Below are 18,614 nucleotides of genomic sequence, written 5' to 3' on the forward strand. Positions count from 1 at the left end.
GGGCCAGATTCTATACAGTCATATCATTAAAATCAAGGTCTGACATCTGCCTGAGTTTACTGTGAGTCTCAGCCTCCCATCGGTTCTGCCACTCTCGATAGGTGGCAGAGGCAATACTTTGTCTCAGGTCCGAGTAGGGAATTTGGGTTCCTGACACCGCATGATTTAGGGCTCTCTTTGCTTCTCTGTCTGCAGCTTCGTTTCTTTCAATGCCAACATGGGAGGGGACCCAGATGAAGGCTGTTATTTGGTCCAACAGCTTCAGGCTCTTATGTACCAATGGGATGTCAGTCTTCATCCGCCCCAAAGCTTGCAATGCAGATTTGGAGTCGGAGCAGATTATAAATTTCCTCCTTTCTGATGCTTTTACGGCCATAAGTGCAAGCAATATTGCGTGCAATTCAGCCGTAAAGATGGAGCAGCCATCAGGGAGTCTACGGGAGATTGTTTTGTTCCGAAAGGAGCAGGCACACGCGACCTTTCCCTCCATTTTGGATCCGTCTGTGTAGATGGTGCCACAATCTCCGTAGCTCTCCTGCAGTTCCCTAAAGTGGACTTGTAGTATGCTTGGGTCTGTATTTTCTTTTTTGAAATTGAGGAGGGATAAATTTAATTTGGGTTTATTCATTAGCCAAGGAGGGTTCTGAGGGGTTTCTATTTTAGAGATTTGGTCAATGGGTAGGGTTAAATTTTGGATGGGTTCTCTCATTCGAAGGCCCAACGGCTGTGTGACGTTAGGCCTTCGATTGTATAATTCTACCTCTGTGGGGTTAAATATGGGGTCAAAAGCAGGGTTCGTGGGGTTGGTTTTTAGCTTGACTATATACTGCATTGCAAGCTTTTTCATTCTTATATCCATGGGGAGTTCTCCAGCCTCCACATGGAGACTTGGGATAGGTGATGTACGAAACGCGCCGAGACAGAGACGCAGGGCAGCATTTTGTATTGGTTCCAGTATTTTTAGGTACGACTTCCTTGCTGCTCCATATATTATGGATCCGTAGTCTAGCTTGGATCGAATTAGACTCCGATAGATGTTTAATGACTTTTGGCATTTCTTCTTAAGTTCCTTAATGTGGGGGAGAAAATTAAATTTGGAATCTAAGGTGAGGCCTAAAAATTTTGTAGTTTTCACGACAGGGATCTTCTTTTTGTGTATAAATAGTTCAGGGTCTGGGTGGAGTCCCCTTAGATTACAAAAATGCATACTAACTGTTTTGGAGTCTGAGAATTTGAAACCATTATAGTTTGCCCAACCCTGAATTTTGTTTAAACATAACTGTAATTTTCTTTCTAAGGTGTTCATGTTTTTCCCATAAGTGAGAATGACAAAGTCATCAACATACAAAGAGCACTCTATGCCAGGGGACAGCGCATTTATGATGCTATTTATTTTAATGTTGAACAGGGTGACTGACAGAATGCTGCCCTGGGGTACACCCATTTCCTGGTCATGAGTGTCAGAAGCGGAGTTGCCCACTCGAACCTGAAATTTTCGATCTTTCAGGAATTCCTCCACAAAACGGGGGAGGTGTCCCTTAAGCCCCATAAGCGCCAGGTCACTTAGAATGCCATGTTTCCAGGTTGTGTCATAGGCCTTTTCTATATCGAAGAATACAGCTACTAGATGTTCTCTTCTGAATAATGCATTTCTAATACAAGCTTCCAGCCTTACCAGGTGGTCAGTTGTTGTCCGCCCCTGCCGGAATCCGCACTGGTAGTTTGAGATCACTTTATTCCTTTCCAGGTACCAGACCAGCCTACTGTTAATCATTCTTTCCATGGTTTTGCAGATGCAGCTTGTTAGTGCTATTGGTCGATAGTTAACTGGGTCAGAGCCGTCTCTTCCCGGTTTAGGTATCGGTATAACTGTGGCTTTCCTCCAGCTGTTTGGGAAAGCGCCTGTTTGCCACACACAGTTATAGACCCCTAGCAGGACTGCCAATGAGGGTTCGGGAAGGTGCTTGAGGAACTGGTAATGGATTTCGTCTTCTCCAGGCGCTGTGTCATGTGACTTGTCCAGCGATTCCCTCAGTTCCTCAAGCGAGAACGGTTTGTTGTAGTCTTCATTGTTCTCTGACCTGAAATCAATGGGGTGTCTTTCCTCCCTGGTTTTGACTTTTTGGAACTCTGGCGTGTAGTGTGCAGTGGATGATTTTTCTGCTATTGAAGATGCAAGTGCAGTCAGCTATTTCTCTGGGGGACGTGACAGTTCGTCCTTGGTTTTTCAAATGCCCTATTGCATTTGATTCTTTCCCTTTGATTCGCCTTACTGCCTTCCAAACCGCTCTAGCAGAAGTTTTGGCATCCAGACTGCCGACAAAACTTCTCCAGGAATTCCTTTTGGCTGACCGTATGGTTTGTCTAGCCTTTGCTCTAGCTATCCTGAATAGCTTTAGGTTTTCCTGGGAAGGATTCTTTATAAATGCAGCCAGTCGTTTTTTCCTATCACCAATAGCACTTTTGCAAGCTGTATCAAACCATGGTTTGCTAGGCCGTTTTGGATTTGCAGAGGTTAGGGGTACAACTTTCCTGGCTATACTTAGTAGCTTGCTAGCAAAGGTATCAGCTGGGTTCTGTTCATGGAGGATATTTTCTGTGATATCCTCGGAGCATCTTTTTTGGAATTGTTCCCAATCGGCCTTATTCAGTTTCCACCGCTGAGGTCGTCCCAATGAAGGGAGATTGTTAGTAATGATGATTGGGAAGTGATCACTTCCCCGTAGATCATTGCTAACTGACCATTTAAAATCGTCCAGAAGTCCGGGGACGTATACGGTGAGGTCAATGCATGTGAGTGATCCAGTTCCTGGGTGCAAGTAGGTCGGTGATGCATCATTAAGTATGCATAAATCATGTTGGAGGAAGATACCCTCCAGCATACGACCTCTTGTGTCGGTATTGTTGGATCCCCACATGGTGTTATGGGCATTGAAATCCCCAAGGATTAAATAAGGCCGGGGGAGTTGTTTCAATAGGTCCTCCATGTCTGTTCGGTTTAATGGAGCGCCTGGTGGTAGATACTGGAACTCGTAGGTATCCTGCCTTCACATACTCTGGCGGTGTCCTAGTTCCGAATGTGAGAATAATAGTGGCGGTTTTGACCTCCTCACCCTCCCTGCGCCTGGTAATGCGCCGGACATGGGTGAGTCCTTCAATGCCCTCCACTATTTCCTTCTCGGAACATTCCAGTAGGTCCCTAGAGCTGATTACACCTCTGCTGGTGTTCAGACTCTTGTGTGGCATGACTTCCACTTGGAGATCACAGAGTCTTCTGCATCTTAAAAGCCCATCAGAGTGTGTCTTGCTGTCTACTTCTACAAGGAGTTCCATTGTTTTGTGTAGCTTAGACACACTCTTGGGCTCTCCCACTACTGACTAGATAATAAAAGGGCTCAACTTTGTCAGGCTTTTTCCCTCCTCTGTGCACCTAACCACCAGAAATGATGGCCAGGTGGCACAGCTTTTTGGGACCTCCTCTTTTTTATCATCAATTCGACGTTTCTTGCCCAGACATAGGTCTGGGGCAAGTAGTTTTGTGTGTGTTTATTTGTCCATATATATTTTGGTTAATTCGGCACCTGTGCTCCCCACCCGCCATCGAGTCCAACAAGGGGACGGGCCATTCGGATGTCCAGAATGAGCCCGCCAGGGCTACACAGGTGCTATACTCAGTCAGCTGCTACATCGGACATGTGTCCGATACAGCAGCTCCCTGATTGACCCTCCAGCCACCGCCCTCCAGCATAGGTCGACGACTTATGCTGGTAGCTCGGCATGACCAGCCGGTTGACCCAGAGCGGGCCATCTGGGTCTCAGGTCTAGGGGAACTTGGAGCCAAAGTATTGTGTTGTGGTTTATCCTCAGATATCCACCACTCAAACACCAGGATCTCTTTATCCCCCCTTACCCGTCGCAGTCCACGGCAAACGGACTGGTCTAGGACGTAGTAAGAATTTAAAGTTAAGGAGACAGTGTGATGATCAATGAAGGCAGACTTAGGAAAAGAGGAGGCAGACACAATGATAGAAAAGAAGTAGGGCACTTTTGAGCTCCAATTGTGCTAAGGAAAGAGGAGCGCAGTTTAACGCCATGTCTCGGGACGACTTCATCTCAGATATAGGATCACTGATCTGAACCCTCCAACATGTAAAATGAGAACGAAGAAGAACTGATGTATGTGTACCCAAATAGCGTGAACAGCAGCAAGGTTTTTTAAAGTGTAGAAATACAGCTTCTGGCACCCATAATACTCCCGTTGTAGTGCTGACTGGAACTTCTCTTTGCTCTGGAGCTGAATCGGCTTTTCTTAATAAGTGTTCAGCAAAAGAAAATGACAAAACTATTTGTTATTTTGCTTGCCTGTAGAAATGGGAAAGCCTTGTTTGAAAAGATTTAACTTCATATGTAAACAATCAATTGGAGCAGCGATGACAGAAAACATGAAATTTAGTCTTCCACTCTTCCTAAGAAATATTGGTTACAAAGTCACAGTCATTGTCCTTCAAGTAACATAACAATTTCATTCTTGAGATTTTATTCTTCTCCTTTGCCTTGCTCATGCTAAGCTAGCGGATACATTGGATTATTTATCAGAACTACCCGTGGTTAGCTCCCCTTCATTCTGTAAGTATTTGTACTTTTTAAGTAAATATTATATGCAGCTTTGTGCAAACTTTCCTGTTTCAAGTTTATGGTTCTCAGTCAAAGATCGAGCTCCATCAGTTGTCACACTTGCCTTCTTGTTCCAAGCCTACCCAAAACTCAGACATTGTGTCTTGAATCGAGTGTATTGATGTAGGCCTATAGCCAATAAGCAAAATCTTCATTTACTGAAAACTTTTTATGAGACAGTTTCAATAATTTATATAGATATGTTTTTTTTTAAATATTTGCATTTTTATATCTATAACTGTGGGCACACCTGATTTCTGTAGGTGTCGGCGGGCCGCAATTTGCCAACCCCTGCTCTAAATGATTAATGCTTTGTGAGAATTTTCTCAATTTGACATTAAGGATCTTTATTATAGAATTCTATTTGAACTTTTTTTTTTGTAACAGCAAACACAATTATTAAAAAAAAGAAAAAAGATATATGGTTTACTAGAACAATGTTTATTAATGTACGCCCTTTAAAACATAACCATCTGGCCCTGAAAAGAAAAACAAAATGTATGTATTAAAAACAAGTGAATATAATAATTGAAAAACAAAATAATAATGACAAGTGAATATGATAAAAGAAAAAAAGTTAATGAAAAATGATTTAAGACTTAAATACCTTTCTCTTCTTATCACCACCAAGTTCAAAGTGCTTGCATCGCTTAATTGGTAACTGTTTCCTGTATTTGCATTCTGTGCACTCCATACGCAAAACTATCTTCCTGGTGGTCTTGGCCTTAAAGTAAATAAAACAATAGTTAACAATGTTAAGACTTTTCAAATAATACTTATTCACTGATAAAGTGTTAATAATCTCCATTTTTTAAATCATTAAAAAATTATATATATACACCCCACCCCCAGACTGATAGAAAAAAAAAAAAGGAAACATTAATAACATGTCCTTTAATAAGCAAGTACCTAGCAAGTACCTAACTCTTTCAAAATTTACATGCTATGAAATGGCTAAGTCAGAGATGCCTACATGCCAAAAATGATCTGGAAATGAGTACTGGTATTTTGAGGGACAAATGTGTATTTTCCTAAATATCAAGAAATATACTAACATACAGGAAAGACTAAAATTAAATCATTCAAGCACACAACTAAGATGACATTCACGAAAGGCAGCAATCCAAAAGTTAACACTGCATAAAGTTATATAAGACATTTTGTACAAATGTGTCAAATTATTTACACTTGTAGTCTTTGTCATAGACTTTTCTAGAATAAGAAAGATCTTATGATCATGATGCCTCTAGTGTAGGCCTATTTCACATTCCATAATAGCGGCAACAGAAAATTCGTTCAAAATAATGGGAATTTTTGTTACAAGTGAAATTAGACTTAAACCAGATGTAATGCTTTGCTTAGCTCCATCAGTGAAATCTAGTTTTATAAAATTAGTTTTGTTTATAGGAAATTTCTTTACAAGGTATCCAGACGCTGAAAATACTCTTTTTTTTATATCACTCAGATTTTCTTCTTCCAGACTTTTTTTTGTGTGCAGAGTTAGCAATGAAAACTTTGGCATCCTCTAAAGTGCCCCTGATTTCATTCTTTGAATTTAGTCCTTCACTAAATTTAGAAAGCCTTCAGGACAGAAGGCTCAAAAGTAAAGTAGCAATCATACATAAAACACTGAACCATAATCTACAAATACAAAAACAAAATTTAATAAAATACTCTGAAAGACACAAAGATAAAGGCACATTCCTCGTCCCATATGCTAGGACAAATTTGTACAAATACTCCTTCTTCCCTAGTGCTATTAGAGCATGGAATGGGTTGCCTGAGCTAGCCAGGAAGGCCAGTGACTTGGCAGAATTTAAGTCATTGGTTAATATGCATGACTAAATGCATGACGCGTAGGACGTAATCATCTTCTTTTTTGAAGTAACGTCTGTATTATATAAGATAAGATAAGTAGAGAAACCTAGCTAGTCGCTAGTGATTATAACGGTATCTACCGCAGAAGATACATTCTGCAAGTTTATCATGCTAAGATATTTCTTCTATGAAAACCTCTGCCCTTCTCTAGAATAATACTAGATCTGTAAGCAGCTTCATTAAAAGTTGATTTTTTTTTATGTGCTTAGGGATATTTAAAGGTACAGTATTTTAACAATTCCACAGAATTGCTCTATCGTGAATGTGAAATACTAGATCTAGACCTGCACAAAGTAAGCTTAGAACAACCAATTTTGCCCCATTTTAAATTTTAGATTCCATAAATGATAAGAAATTGTTGCTTTTGAGTAGACTTAGAACTAGATCTAGTTACAGATATCTTGAGCCTACCATTTCTACATTAGTAAATCTAAGTCTATTACACACATGATCATATCTAAAATTAGAATGTAGACTAGAATTAGATTTAGATCTATAACTAAATCTAGAACAATCTAGATATTATATTTAGATTACACAATTAGATCTAGATCTAGTATCTAAATTTTTAAATCTAGATCTAGATTTACGTTAATTCTATTATAGGTGCCTGACATATATTGTAATATATCTCTGGTTCTAGATTTAGATCCAGTCTAGATGAATTAGAACTAAGCAATCAATTCCCAATTAGTTTGAAGACTTCATATAAACTGACACATTGCAAGGAACTCAACTTTATTTACATCAGTAAGATCTATCTAGTAAGTATTTAAATCTTCGCACATCAGCGCGCGCGAAAAAAAAAAGAGGTGATACTATCATGTGGTACATCTAATAGGAATGGTGTCCATTTGCGTACAAAATATGCAAGATGTGTACTTGTAGGCAACTCTTCCTAAGTACTAAAAATAAAAATCTACACATTGTCCTAATGATTAACAGTGACAATGTGAGCAACAGATACAAGGAAATAGGGTTTGCCCAGCACATCAGTCTTCACAAAAAGGATGAATGAATGAACTATGCACCAAGGATTTTTTTTATAATCTTTATTACCTATGAAACAGTAGCAGCAAATTTAAAAATTATTTATTTGGCAAAATAAAAGTAACTCATCTTATTATTAGATTGGATCTAAAAAAAATTAAAAAAACATCCTTTTCACCCAGAAAACATAATTTCTAATTGTTAGGCCATAGGTTTCATTATAACTGAAATACTTTGACAGAACAGAATAAATTGTATATGATAAATTTAAATGCTTAAAAAATTTATAATGTACCCTGTTCTGGATAAGTTTACCTACTCAAGGATAGTTCTTTTGAAACCATGAGATTAATAATATATTCACCCACACTGAAATAAACCAGTCTTTTAAGATAAAAAAAAAAGGCAAATAAATAAAACCAGCAGCTGTTCAATCTTAGATTTGATAAATCAGCTTATCTATTAAACAGCTAGAGTTTTCAAATTTACCTTCTTCCTAAAAACTGGTTTGGACTGACCACCATAACCACTCTGTTTTCTGTCGTAACGCCTTTTACCTGAAAAAAACAAAAAGTGTATTCAATATTTAAGAAATGCAACTTCTATATCTTAAGAATTGGGAACATGACACATCCTAAATTAGTACAATCATTCAGTACACTTTTTTAACAAGTAATAATACAATTAACTTTCTGAAAACAAAACAAAAAAAAAACACTTAATGCTACAGTCCTGTATTAATAATTTTTATACAGTTTTTCCTTCATTTAGTAGTACCAGGTAAACCCAAAGGTGTAAATCCCAAAATTAACACTTCTCAGTAAAGAAGCAAAGCATTTTACTTAACAGGGTTCATAGCCAATTTCATGAATGATTTTCCAGGTATTTTCCAGGTTTTCAAGGTAGAGTTTTAGATTTTCAAGGTATGCATCGTACCATAGCAAGCAATATATATGTATATATATTTACATACATATGACATAAATATGTAAAAAGAATAATATATATATATATATATATATATATATATATATATATATATATATATATATATATATATATATATATATATATATATATATATATATATATATATATATATATATATAAATATTAAATTAAAAAACCCTCATTAAAATGTATGCTGATTTGAAATCATACCTCCAAAAAAAAAAAAAAAAAAAGAATTCATCTCTAGTGTTTCCTAAGCATTTAAATGCAACTTTTTAATACATTAGAAAACACACACATATAAGATTGCACTACAGAAGAATAACTTTTTTAAAATATGAGATGTAATTCAGCTAAAACTGTCGCAATCTGAAGTTGGAAATTTTCTTAAATTGACATAGATTTGTAAAAATAATATTTCATTCTTACTATAGCAGTTGACTTGCTTTCCATCAGTTTTAAGTAAATTACAACCAAAATAACTCTACGGGCTTTTCTACAGCTGTGTGCGAAATATTTTCGTTAAATCTACAGTAGATCTAGACTCTAATTTAAGTCACTAAATTCGCGGACTTTTCACGGCTGTGAGAGAATTATCTTCACTCTATATTCTATTGGATTATTAAATATTAGCGTAAATTAAGTCTAGATCTAAGTCTAAGTCACTAAATTCGCGGACTTTTCACAGCTGTGTGCGAATTATTTTCACTGAATCTACCGTAAATCTAGAGTCTAGATCTAAGTCACTAAATTCGCGGAATTTTCACAGCTGTGAGAGAATTATCTTCACTCTATTCTATTGGATTAGCGTAAATTAAGTCTAGATCTAAGTCTAAGTCACTAAATTCGCGGACTTTTTTCGAATTATCTTCACTGAATCACCATAAATCTAGTCCCTAAAATTCGCGGACTTTTCACAGCTGTGTGCGAATTATTTTCACTGAATCTACCGTAACTCTAGAGTCTAGATCTAAGTCACTAACTTCGCGGACTTTTCACGGCTGTCACTGCTTCTACAGTCTAGATCTAATTAAGTCACTAAATTGGTGGACTTTTCATGGCTGTGTGCGAATTATCTTCACTGAATCTATCGTATATCTAGACTCTATAGGTTCTAACTCAATGTCACTAAACTTCGCGGACTTTTAACGGCTGTGAGAGAATTATCTTCACTAGATTCTAGTGATTTAGTGTAAATCTAGAATCTAGCGTATTTCTAGAGCAATCTAGACATTAGATGTACCTGTATCTAGATCCTTAAACTAACTAAAATTCACGGAGTTTTCAGGTTAAGCGCGAATTATCTTCACTAGATCTAACTTAGATCTAAATTTAGATACTATTTCTAGCTAGATGAGAAGGATGGATCGTGAGAAGACTCAAAAGTAAAGTACCGGTAGCAATTATACTTAAACACTGAATCATAATCTCCAAATACAAAATCTAATAAAATACTCAGAAAGACACAAAGATAAGATGATATACGGACTTTCCACGCGAAGTCACTCTTACTGTTACAACAAGAAGATTTTCGGCGAGGGAGTGCCCGGAGGGGTGTTAGCCTTCACATTAGGCTGCTAATTGCTCTAGTTATAGACAATAGTCACTACAGACTAGATCTAGCGCGTCTTCAGTCGTAACAGTGAAAGGAAAATAGTGCTAAGTGAAATGCTTGCTTGAGCCAAGGTCGTTTTCAATCACGAGGTCGCGCTTCACAAGTGGGCGAAAGGCGGTGTAGACGCGTCGTCACTGGTCAGCTCAATGTAACCGGGAAAAAAACGAAAATAAACACCAGGTATCGGGAGGGAAAGAACTCAAGGTCCAGTTTTAAAATTCAAGGTTTTTTCACCGTTTTTTACGAAATTCAAGGCTTTTTCAAGGCCTTGAATTTAATATGAAATTCAAGGTGTTTTCCAGGTGGCTACGAACCCTGACTTAATATTAGATGTAGGTTACATAGAATAAGATACCTTGGGCATACAATGAAGCCTTGCCAGCCTTATACTGAGTAACTTTGTGAACGGTATGTTTTTTGCATTTTTTGCCTTTGCAAAAAGTTCTACGTTGCTTTGGTACGTTCACCTGAGAAAGAAAAATATGAAAAGGTTAAAACTGTACTTCCACAGTACTGTACTATGCAGTGACATTAATATATAAACAGACCTGCCTACCCAAAAAAAAGTCCAAATGTGTAACACAGGTGGTCAAAATCTAGATTGTATAGTAATGTGGAGAATCATAACGTAATGACTAGCTAGATCTATTCCTGTATAACAAGTTATCTAGATTCTAGATCTAGACTAGATATCTACAATGTCACTCAATGTGTTTTGAATTGAAAGCACTTTTTTAATGCACCAACATAATTAATTTCTACTAATGAACCTACACAAAAAAAAGTCACAGTGTATCAGCAGCTAACTGACGGTACCAACCCTCCACTCCTTCACTCTCACGTTCTTCATTTCTAGACTAAATCTAATTGCTATTAAGAACCAATCAACGTAAGATCTTGAAACAGTGTGTTCCCCCACCCCTAACAGGACGGCTTAGCGTGACCGCCTGTAAGCTAGTCAAGAGAGGGGGAAAAAATACGAAATGCGTAACGCGACGGGTTAAATTTGTATTTTCTGACAGTCATTTTTGGGAGATTTTGCGTAACGGCAGGCAGGTCTGCGCTTCTATATTTTTTTTATTATTAAAATTAATACAGGAATCAGGGGTTCTTTTTTTTTTTGCATTCTACTTTTTTAAGATCCAAAATTATTAATTTCTACTAATGAACTTAAAAAATAATAAAGAGTCAAGTTGGTGTAATACTTAATTTAGTTAAATTCAGAACTTGTAACAAATTGTTCAAGAGACAATCAATTAGTCTGACAGCTTCTGTAACTGATGAATACTTAAAACCATAATAATTTACTTTTAAAATTATACTGTTTAAAAGTTAAGACAGGGTGATCACAATAGCCTAGATTTAGAATAATCTAGATTTTAGATCAATATCAAACTGCTTACCATTTCAATCTATTATAATCTATACAAGTTTTGTCAAGTTATTGAGCAATGACCTTATTATTACATTAAAATATAGATCTAAAACTTATCTACTCTAATGACCTGGTCTACTACTATAGTAAAGTGCGAAGCTCGAAAAGCCCCGATTTGTAAAATGTTTTACATGTTTCGGATGTTCCTTCAGAGTTGAAGATAATTACTTCCTAGTCCAAACCTCCCGCAGGACGACGGGGGATGAGAGCGGGCAGGGTTTGAACCCTGGACCATGGATAAATCTGAACGACAGTCCAGCGCGCAAACCGCACGACCAGGCAGTTCAATCAGTTCACTTTTTATTGCTAAACTTTTTTTCTTTGAATGTTTACCAAATTACTACTATATTGCTACTGAGCATGCACCTTTTTCTTCACTTCCGACACATACAATTTCCTTTTCCTTGTAAAGGCTAAGTACATGATGAGGTCAAACTCGAGGTGTGGAATTATATTTTTTGTACCTTCTGGTAGTGAAGGAAATGGGTCATGGGCTTATGGCTATTTTTAAGTCTGATGGCTCATCAGTTCAAAGAGACTATTTGATGGAGCATGGGAAAGGTGGCAATGGATGGTGTTCTTGCGCTGGAGTAAAAAGAAAATGACTTCATAGTGAAAATTAAAGATTAAAACGTTTTAGATGTATTTTCTTTTATCTGTTCAAACCTTCCATCAGCCCGATCAAGCTTACTAACTGGGGGAGAAATCTGATAGAGGAAAAGTACCCACCCTACACCTCTTTGACCTCATATATAATTTTAACTAAGCCTAGTGACTAGTGATACATTAAATCAGATCTATTTTTATAGACAAAAGGACAAGGAATTCACAGATACCATCTTTTTTCATAGGTCAGACCATTACGGTGCTATAAAATTCCAAACATAAAAATTGCTTCCAGCAGGATTATGGGATCAAACTTCGCACTTTACTCTAGGTCTAGATAGGGAGGTGAAATCTTGAGACTGGGTTTTCCTTACTGCTACATAATTGAGTTTCGTAGACGATAGATCTACTTATTAAATAAGAAATTTAATAGTAGATCTAGTATTCGTAGTAAATTTCTAGCTCACAATTGTGATTTCATTTATATTTACGAACTTCAGTTGTTTAAAATGTAAATATTGATGAAATAAACAAATTATTGGGTCTAGATCTACAAGAAATGTCAGAGAGGCGGGGACAAAATGGCGGCGTTGTGATGGCAGAAAATAACAAAATATTTAATAATTGGGATCAAAATCGCCTGAAACAATTTTTTTCAAATGCGTTTTTAAAAAAAATTACAAGGTAAAAAATCTTTCAAAAGTATCTAGATCTGGAGCTAATAATTACTAATAATATCTGCTACAACATTATTATAATTTCATTTGTTGTTGACAAACAATATCTTCTATAAAATCAATCTGAAAATTGGTAGGAATATAGCCAGACACATGAACTATTAGCAGGAAAAAATCAACAGGGTACCACTTTTCTGTTATGAGTATCAGCAAAAATAAAAATGTATATACTTTCAATGCAAAATGTTTTTTCAAAAAATTTTTAAAGACAAAAATGTTCTCCATCATCAAAAGTAATCGAATTCACTCTTTTTAACAATGATATCTTTATATATAGTGAGCATAATCGATTTCAAACAAAGACCTATGTAGCAGTAAGGAAAACTCTTGTCTCAAGTTTTTTACGTCATTTTTTGGACACCGGAAGTTCACCTCCCAATATATTGTATACTATTATACTATATAGTATATAATATAAGTTACTAGATCTATAGTAGCTTCTTATATTAGGCACAGCTCATCAAATTCTCCTTTAAGAAACACGTCGCTTTTTTTGTTTATAATTAACTTATTTTTATGTTTGGAGCTAAAAACGATGTTTCGTGACAGTGCATGTCCAATTTTAGATAAGTTCCTGTATTTTTGTTCCGCTTTTCCAAAGCAGATGGCAGTTTTTTAGATTCTCGGTAACCAAGTATGTAAAGCTATTGTATAAACCTCCCCCGGCAATTCATACCCATATAAGTAAGGGATGAAGGCTATATTATGAGCCTGTTTGATCGTAGGCTGGTGGATCTATCAAAATAAGCTTCCAAACATCTTTAGAAAGACATTTCAATCACATTTATTCCGTAAGCTGTTAAATAAAATTAAAAAAGGAGGTGTTTCAACATTAATAATGAATTTAACACATTCTCCTATAGTGCACAAGGCAAAATCGTAATAAGAAATATTACTGGGATTAATAAATCTATGATTTTTTCAATGAATAAAAGTGACCTAGATCGAGATATAATTTATGAATGAAAGAAAAAGTGCGGGCTGCTAATTTGAAGCCAGAGACCATGCCCACTGCAGGTGATCACACCAGGCGAGAGCTGGTGGTGAGGAGAGGTATACACTAAGCGTGTAGTGTCACAACCTATCATACAGGCAGTGGAGGGAAGGGGGAGAGAGTCATGAAAAGAATTATAAGCATCTATGGGAGGGAGGGGATGTTAAGGTGTAACAAAACGAACATCCAAAATATGAAAAGAAGAGGGTCCTTGGATGGGAATTAAAAGAAAGAGACAGAGAATACATGTAGCCTAGTTGAAAATATCATGTTTATTAAATTATAATAATTAATTTATAGATCTATGATTTATAGAGATTTATTTCTGTCTGTTTCTACACATAGATTATATAGGTAGGCATATATAGAGAGACAATATACTATAAATACTATAAATACATATTGCAGAAGTGAATCTACTTCTTTTAATACAATCTAAATAATTTTTAATTAACACAGATATAATTTATTAGCAATAACATAGTGGTGTTTCTTAACGGTGCTCGATGTGCGCTAAAGGAGAAAGCACAAAAACTTCGTTTATTATAGGAGCATGAAGTGACCTGATTTATTTTAAAATAAAATCTTGACAATGAGTGGTAATTCAAAGAATCACAGCTATTTTTATAGTCCTTTAGTTGCAGAATAAGAATCTGCTTTCAGTTTTTTTGTAAGTTAAACCGTCACCAATTAAAAAAATAAAATAAAAATTTGACCTAGTTCCCGAATACGGTGTGCCTAATATAAGAATCTACTAGAGTAAAGGATGGTTGTCGGCCACCCGGGTTTCGTCTCGCATATCGGCCACCTCGATGTATTATTATTAAATCTTCTTTATTTGAATGTTTACTACCCAACTTCCGTATAAATATTGCGCATGGACTATTTTGTCACACTTCCGACACGTACAGCTCCCTTTTATATTGAGAGAAAGTAATTTTATCTGGGGTCAAAGTAGACTACTGTAAAACTTAGCTTTTTTTCTCCCAAGGGGAAGAACGAGATAGGGTCTGGAGCTAAGACGATTTTTAAGCCCCTAGATGCATTACCCAATTAAAACCCAGATATAATGCTTCTAAATAGGCACTAGAAGCAGATAAATTGTACAACCCAGACTCTCCTTTCCCACTTAACATGTAAATAGGGGGTGGCCAACAAGTTTTACCTTTCTGAATAAGAAAACATATCGTCATATGACGCTAGTCATCAAAGGGAAATAACTTGACACAGTACTTATGGGGAAATAAACAAATTGTTATTGTTGTTTTTTTTAACATTTACAAGAATAATTTTGTTGTTTGATAAAATAATATAGTAGAAAATGTATATTTAAGTTATGTATGTGTTCTTGTGTGTGTTTGTTACATGTTTCACAAAAAAAAAATTCGTAACATATTTATAAAAAAAAAGTTAATGTGGTGTATGCAAAACGTATAACCATTTATTTTAAACCATTTAATATGCAACAAATATGTACAAATGTTATAGCACTTAGGTGCCCATGTATATACAATAATAATTAAATTGGAATAATAAATTGGAATCAATGGGCAGCTGAAAAAAAAAAAGTCACAGTACTTGACAATAGCAATATCATTGTAGACCTCGAGCCTACAATTATTGATCGACCAGGTGCGCTAAATGGCCATTGTGTCAAACATCAAAATTCTAAGAGATTGTCAAAATCAAAAGAGTATACTACATGAAGTCTCTCCCCCCCCCCCCCTTTTTCCACGTCTCTTAAGCATACCATTACACGCTCTAAAAAAAAAAAAAAAAGCAGGTGAGAGAGAGAGCAGGAGACTAGCAATTATCTGACTGGTACCATAAAGGCTAAGGTGAGACAGGCACGCACTGCGCTAGTGGAGCTGTGCTACGGGGGAAAAAAAGTGCCCCGTAGGTAGACTAGAGAGAATACTCCTACTCTTCTCCCCCCCCCCCAACAGAGGCGATTTTTTCCCCTAGCGCGACCAGCTAAGCTAGGCCCAAAGTAGTGGCCGTGGTGTGACGTCAGTTACAAGCCGAGAATGAAAGCGTGGAGCGTGGGAAAAGTGATAATATGGCTTGTGTTGTTGCGCTAATGTACAGAATAATAAAATTAAGGATGGAATGTCTTAATAATAACATGTTTAATATATAGAAGACATCTATTTCCTTTGAAGTGTCCGATAAATCTCCAAACCGGCCAACAACTTTTACAGAGACAAAAATCATGACGAAAACTTTTACGCATCAGAAAACCCAACCTACCCCTCTTCACATCAGATCTAATTTTAACTATGCGTAGTGATACATTACAAAATAGCTATTTTTATAGACAAAAGGATGACGAATTCATTGACACCATCAGTTTATTCATAGGTTAGACCATTACGGAGTTATGAATTTTGAAACTTAAAAATGGCCGGAGAATGGCTTAGCGTGTCCGACAACCATCCTTTACTCTATATTGTCTATATATATAAACTTCAGACTTCAACTAGATCTACCTCTACTCCTCTGCCTCTAGATTCCAATTATCATTATAATTTAGACTTAGAAACTAGAGTCTAAATCATTACACTATTATAGATTTACTTAGGTTAGTCTGACTTAGATTACTTAGAAACTAGACTAGACAGTAGATGAGTAGTCTGAGTAGAGACGAAGAGTCCTTGAGTTCAGTAAAACACAAAAACTTATAACAGGCCAGGGTCAACAAACACCGAGACTTTGTAACTAGTCTAGATTGCTAATATAACTAACTAAAAGTAGATCTAGGTAGTTCTATTTATTAGAATTTAAGTCTCTAATTTATACGAACTTAGAATCTAGATCTCGATCCAATATCTAGACCTCTATCATACTCTTTCTATATAAAATAAAATAGATGCCAACATAAATAGTTGTATACAAGATAATATTTTAACCATTAAGATAATTTATTAAAGAGCGTTTTCGCTAACGCATTGAAACATCAATTGAAATATGTATTTATAAAGAATGACTAATATTTATTAACAATTGATTACAAATGATTTTGTTGATATCAATATAAAAAAAAAATTCATTGCTCACCATTGTGAAGTTTACATAGGAAAAGGAAACGACAACTTTCGTTAGTGCGCAGGACAAGTTTTTACTTCCGAACTCGCACTTTAAATCTACTAAGAATCGTTCAACAACTAAACATGAACTAAACAGACTTTTATGTGTAAAATAGCATTTCCAGATTTTGTTTTCCTTCTTTAATATTCATTCACCGTTGGTGGATCCATAAGGTGGAGGGAAGAAAATGTTCTTTTGTAAATAAAAGCAAATTTTGCATAAATAGTTATTTGTTACTACAAAAGAAAAGATAATAATGTGCTATGCGTATATAATATATATATATATATATATATATATATATATATATATATATATATATATATATATATATATATATATATTATATATATCAGTGGCGTAGCTAGAGTATATGATGCCTGGTGCGGTACCTCATCTTGATGCCCCCCCCCCACCGCCCCTCAAAAACAACTAACTAATAAATAACATTGCAAAACCTTACTTTTTTTTCATAATAATATGTATTCATTAATCAAATATTGTTATTTCTTTCATGACCGTATCATTATCATAGCCTTGACCCCTGCAGTCCATTATGTCTAAGCCATCCAAACGCAATTTCTCTAGAATCATCTCAGCGATTCTAGCAGCATGCGTGTCCTTTGTGTCGATGAAGTCAACAAAAGACTCACGAACCTGCACCCCGTCATTCTCCATGACAACATGCCGTAAAATTTGGGAAATTTGATCCAGCTTTGAGATGTCAGATGTACTGTCAAAAATAATAGAGAAATGTTTGGCTTGTTTTACTTTGTTTTTTAGCGTGATCCCCCAATATTGTAATAAATTCATTTTGTATTTGTAGAGACATGTATGTATTCGGTCTGGAACAAAGCTTAGTTCGAAGCACATGCTCCCTCAAGAGTGGATCGTACTATGATAGTAATTTTACTAACTCTTCAGGTTTTCGTCTCTTGTATAATCAAATCTTGGACCTTGTTGTTCCCTACTCCCAGGCAAACTTCAAGTTCCCTCCAAGTAAGCGACGTCTGAATGTGAGCTCTGCTGGTCTCATGTTTTTCTTTTTTTTGGGATAACCTCCACCAGTCATTGAATCCATCTTTGGATTTAAATGAAGATTTGGTAATTGATCTTGTTGAGAAGAGTGTGCAGGGGAAGCAAAATAAGGATTCTTTTTTTTTTTTGGCGAATAACACATCCACTTTCTAAGAACTTTCTCGCCGTTTGACATTTGCCGGAAAAACCAAGCCTTTGAAAGCTTTCTAGCCTTTCCTTTTGCTGATTCTTGATGTCTATACGCCTCTCTGAATTGACTGTCCATACGCTGAACTGTTTCAGATCCTTGAGTGAGAAGGTGTATGCGAATATTATCTGTGATGACATCAGGCCAATCTCTAATGTCGTTCAGTCTAGAGTTTATTATCCTGCTTTCTGTATTGTTTACACTGTCTGATGGTTCAACTTCTTCAGTATGAATTTTTGAGGACATGTTTGTGTGCTGTCCTTTAGTCTCTAGAACCTGCGGTATTGAAGTATTTTCTTCTTTTTACGATGTCGGCCTCATCATTTTTTTCTGGATTCAAAGATAACAGTCTCATCTTGCTTTGTTGCTGCTTTTAATTTTTCAGTTAATTCATACCCATTAACAGCTCGCCTATAGTCGGT

The 18,614-nt window shown here is 36.2% G+C and overlaps 1 protein-coding gene across 1 annotated transcript; it reads right to left on the reverse strand.

Annotated features, from left to right (window-relative positions):
- Positions 1 to 5,096: 5,096 nt before the first annotated feature.
- LOC106066662 (uncharacterized) lies at positions 5,097 to 17,077 on the reverse strand. The gene is made up of 5 exons (XM_013225731.2): positions 16,938 to 17,077; positions 10,464 to 10,575; positions 8,032 to 8,099; positions 5,282 to 5,398; positions 5,097 to 5,153 (listed from the first exon to the last, which is right to left on the reverse strand). The coding sequence occupies exons 1-5, from the start codon at positions 16,938 to 16,940 to the stop codon at positions 5,133 to 5,135; spliced, it is 321 nt and encodes a 106-aa protein (XP_013081185.1). The 5' UTR covers positions 16,941 to 17,077; the 3' UTR covers positions 5,097 to 5,132.
- Positions 17,078 to 18,614: the final 1,537 nt, after the last annotated feature.

This window comes from Biomphalaria glabrata, chromosome 6 (assembly GCF_947242115.1).
Source record: "Biomphalaria glabrata chromosome 6, xgBioGlab47.1, whole genome shotgun sequence".
Classification (NCBI taxonomy): domain Eukaryota; kingdom Metazoa; phylum Mollusca; class Gastropoda; family Planorbidae; genus Biomphalaria; species Biomphalaria glabrata.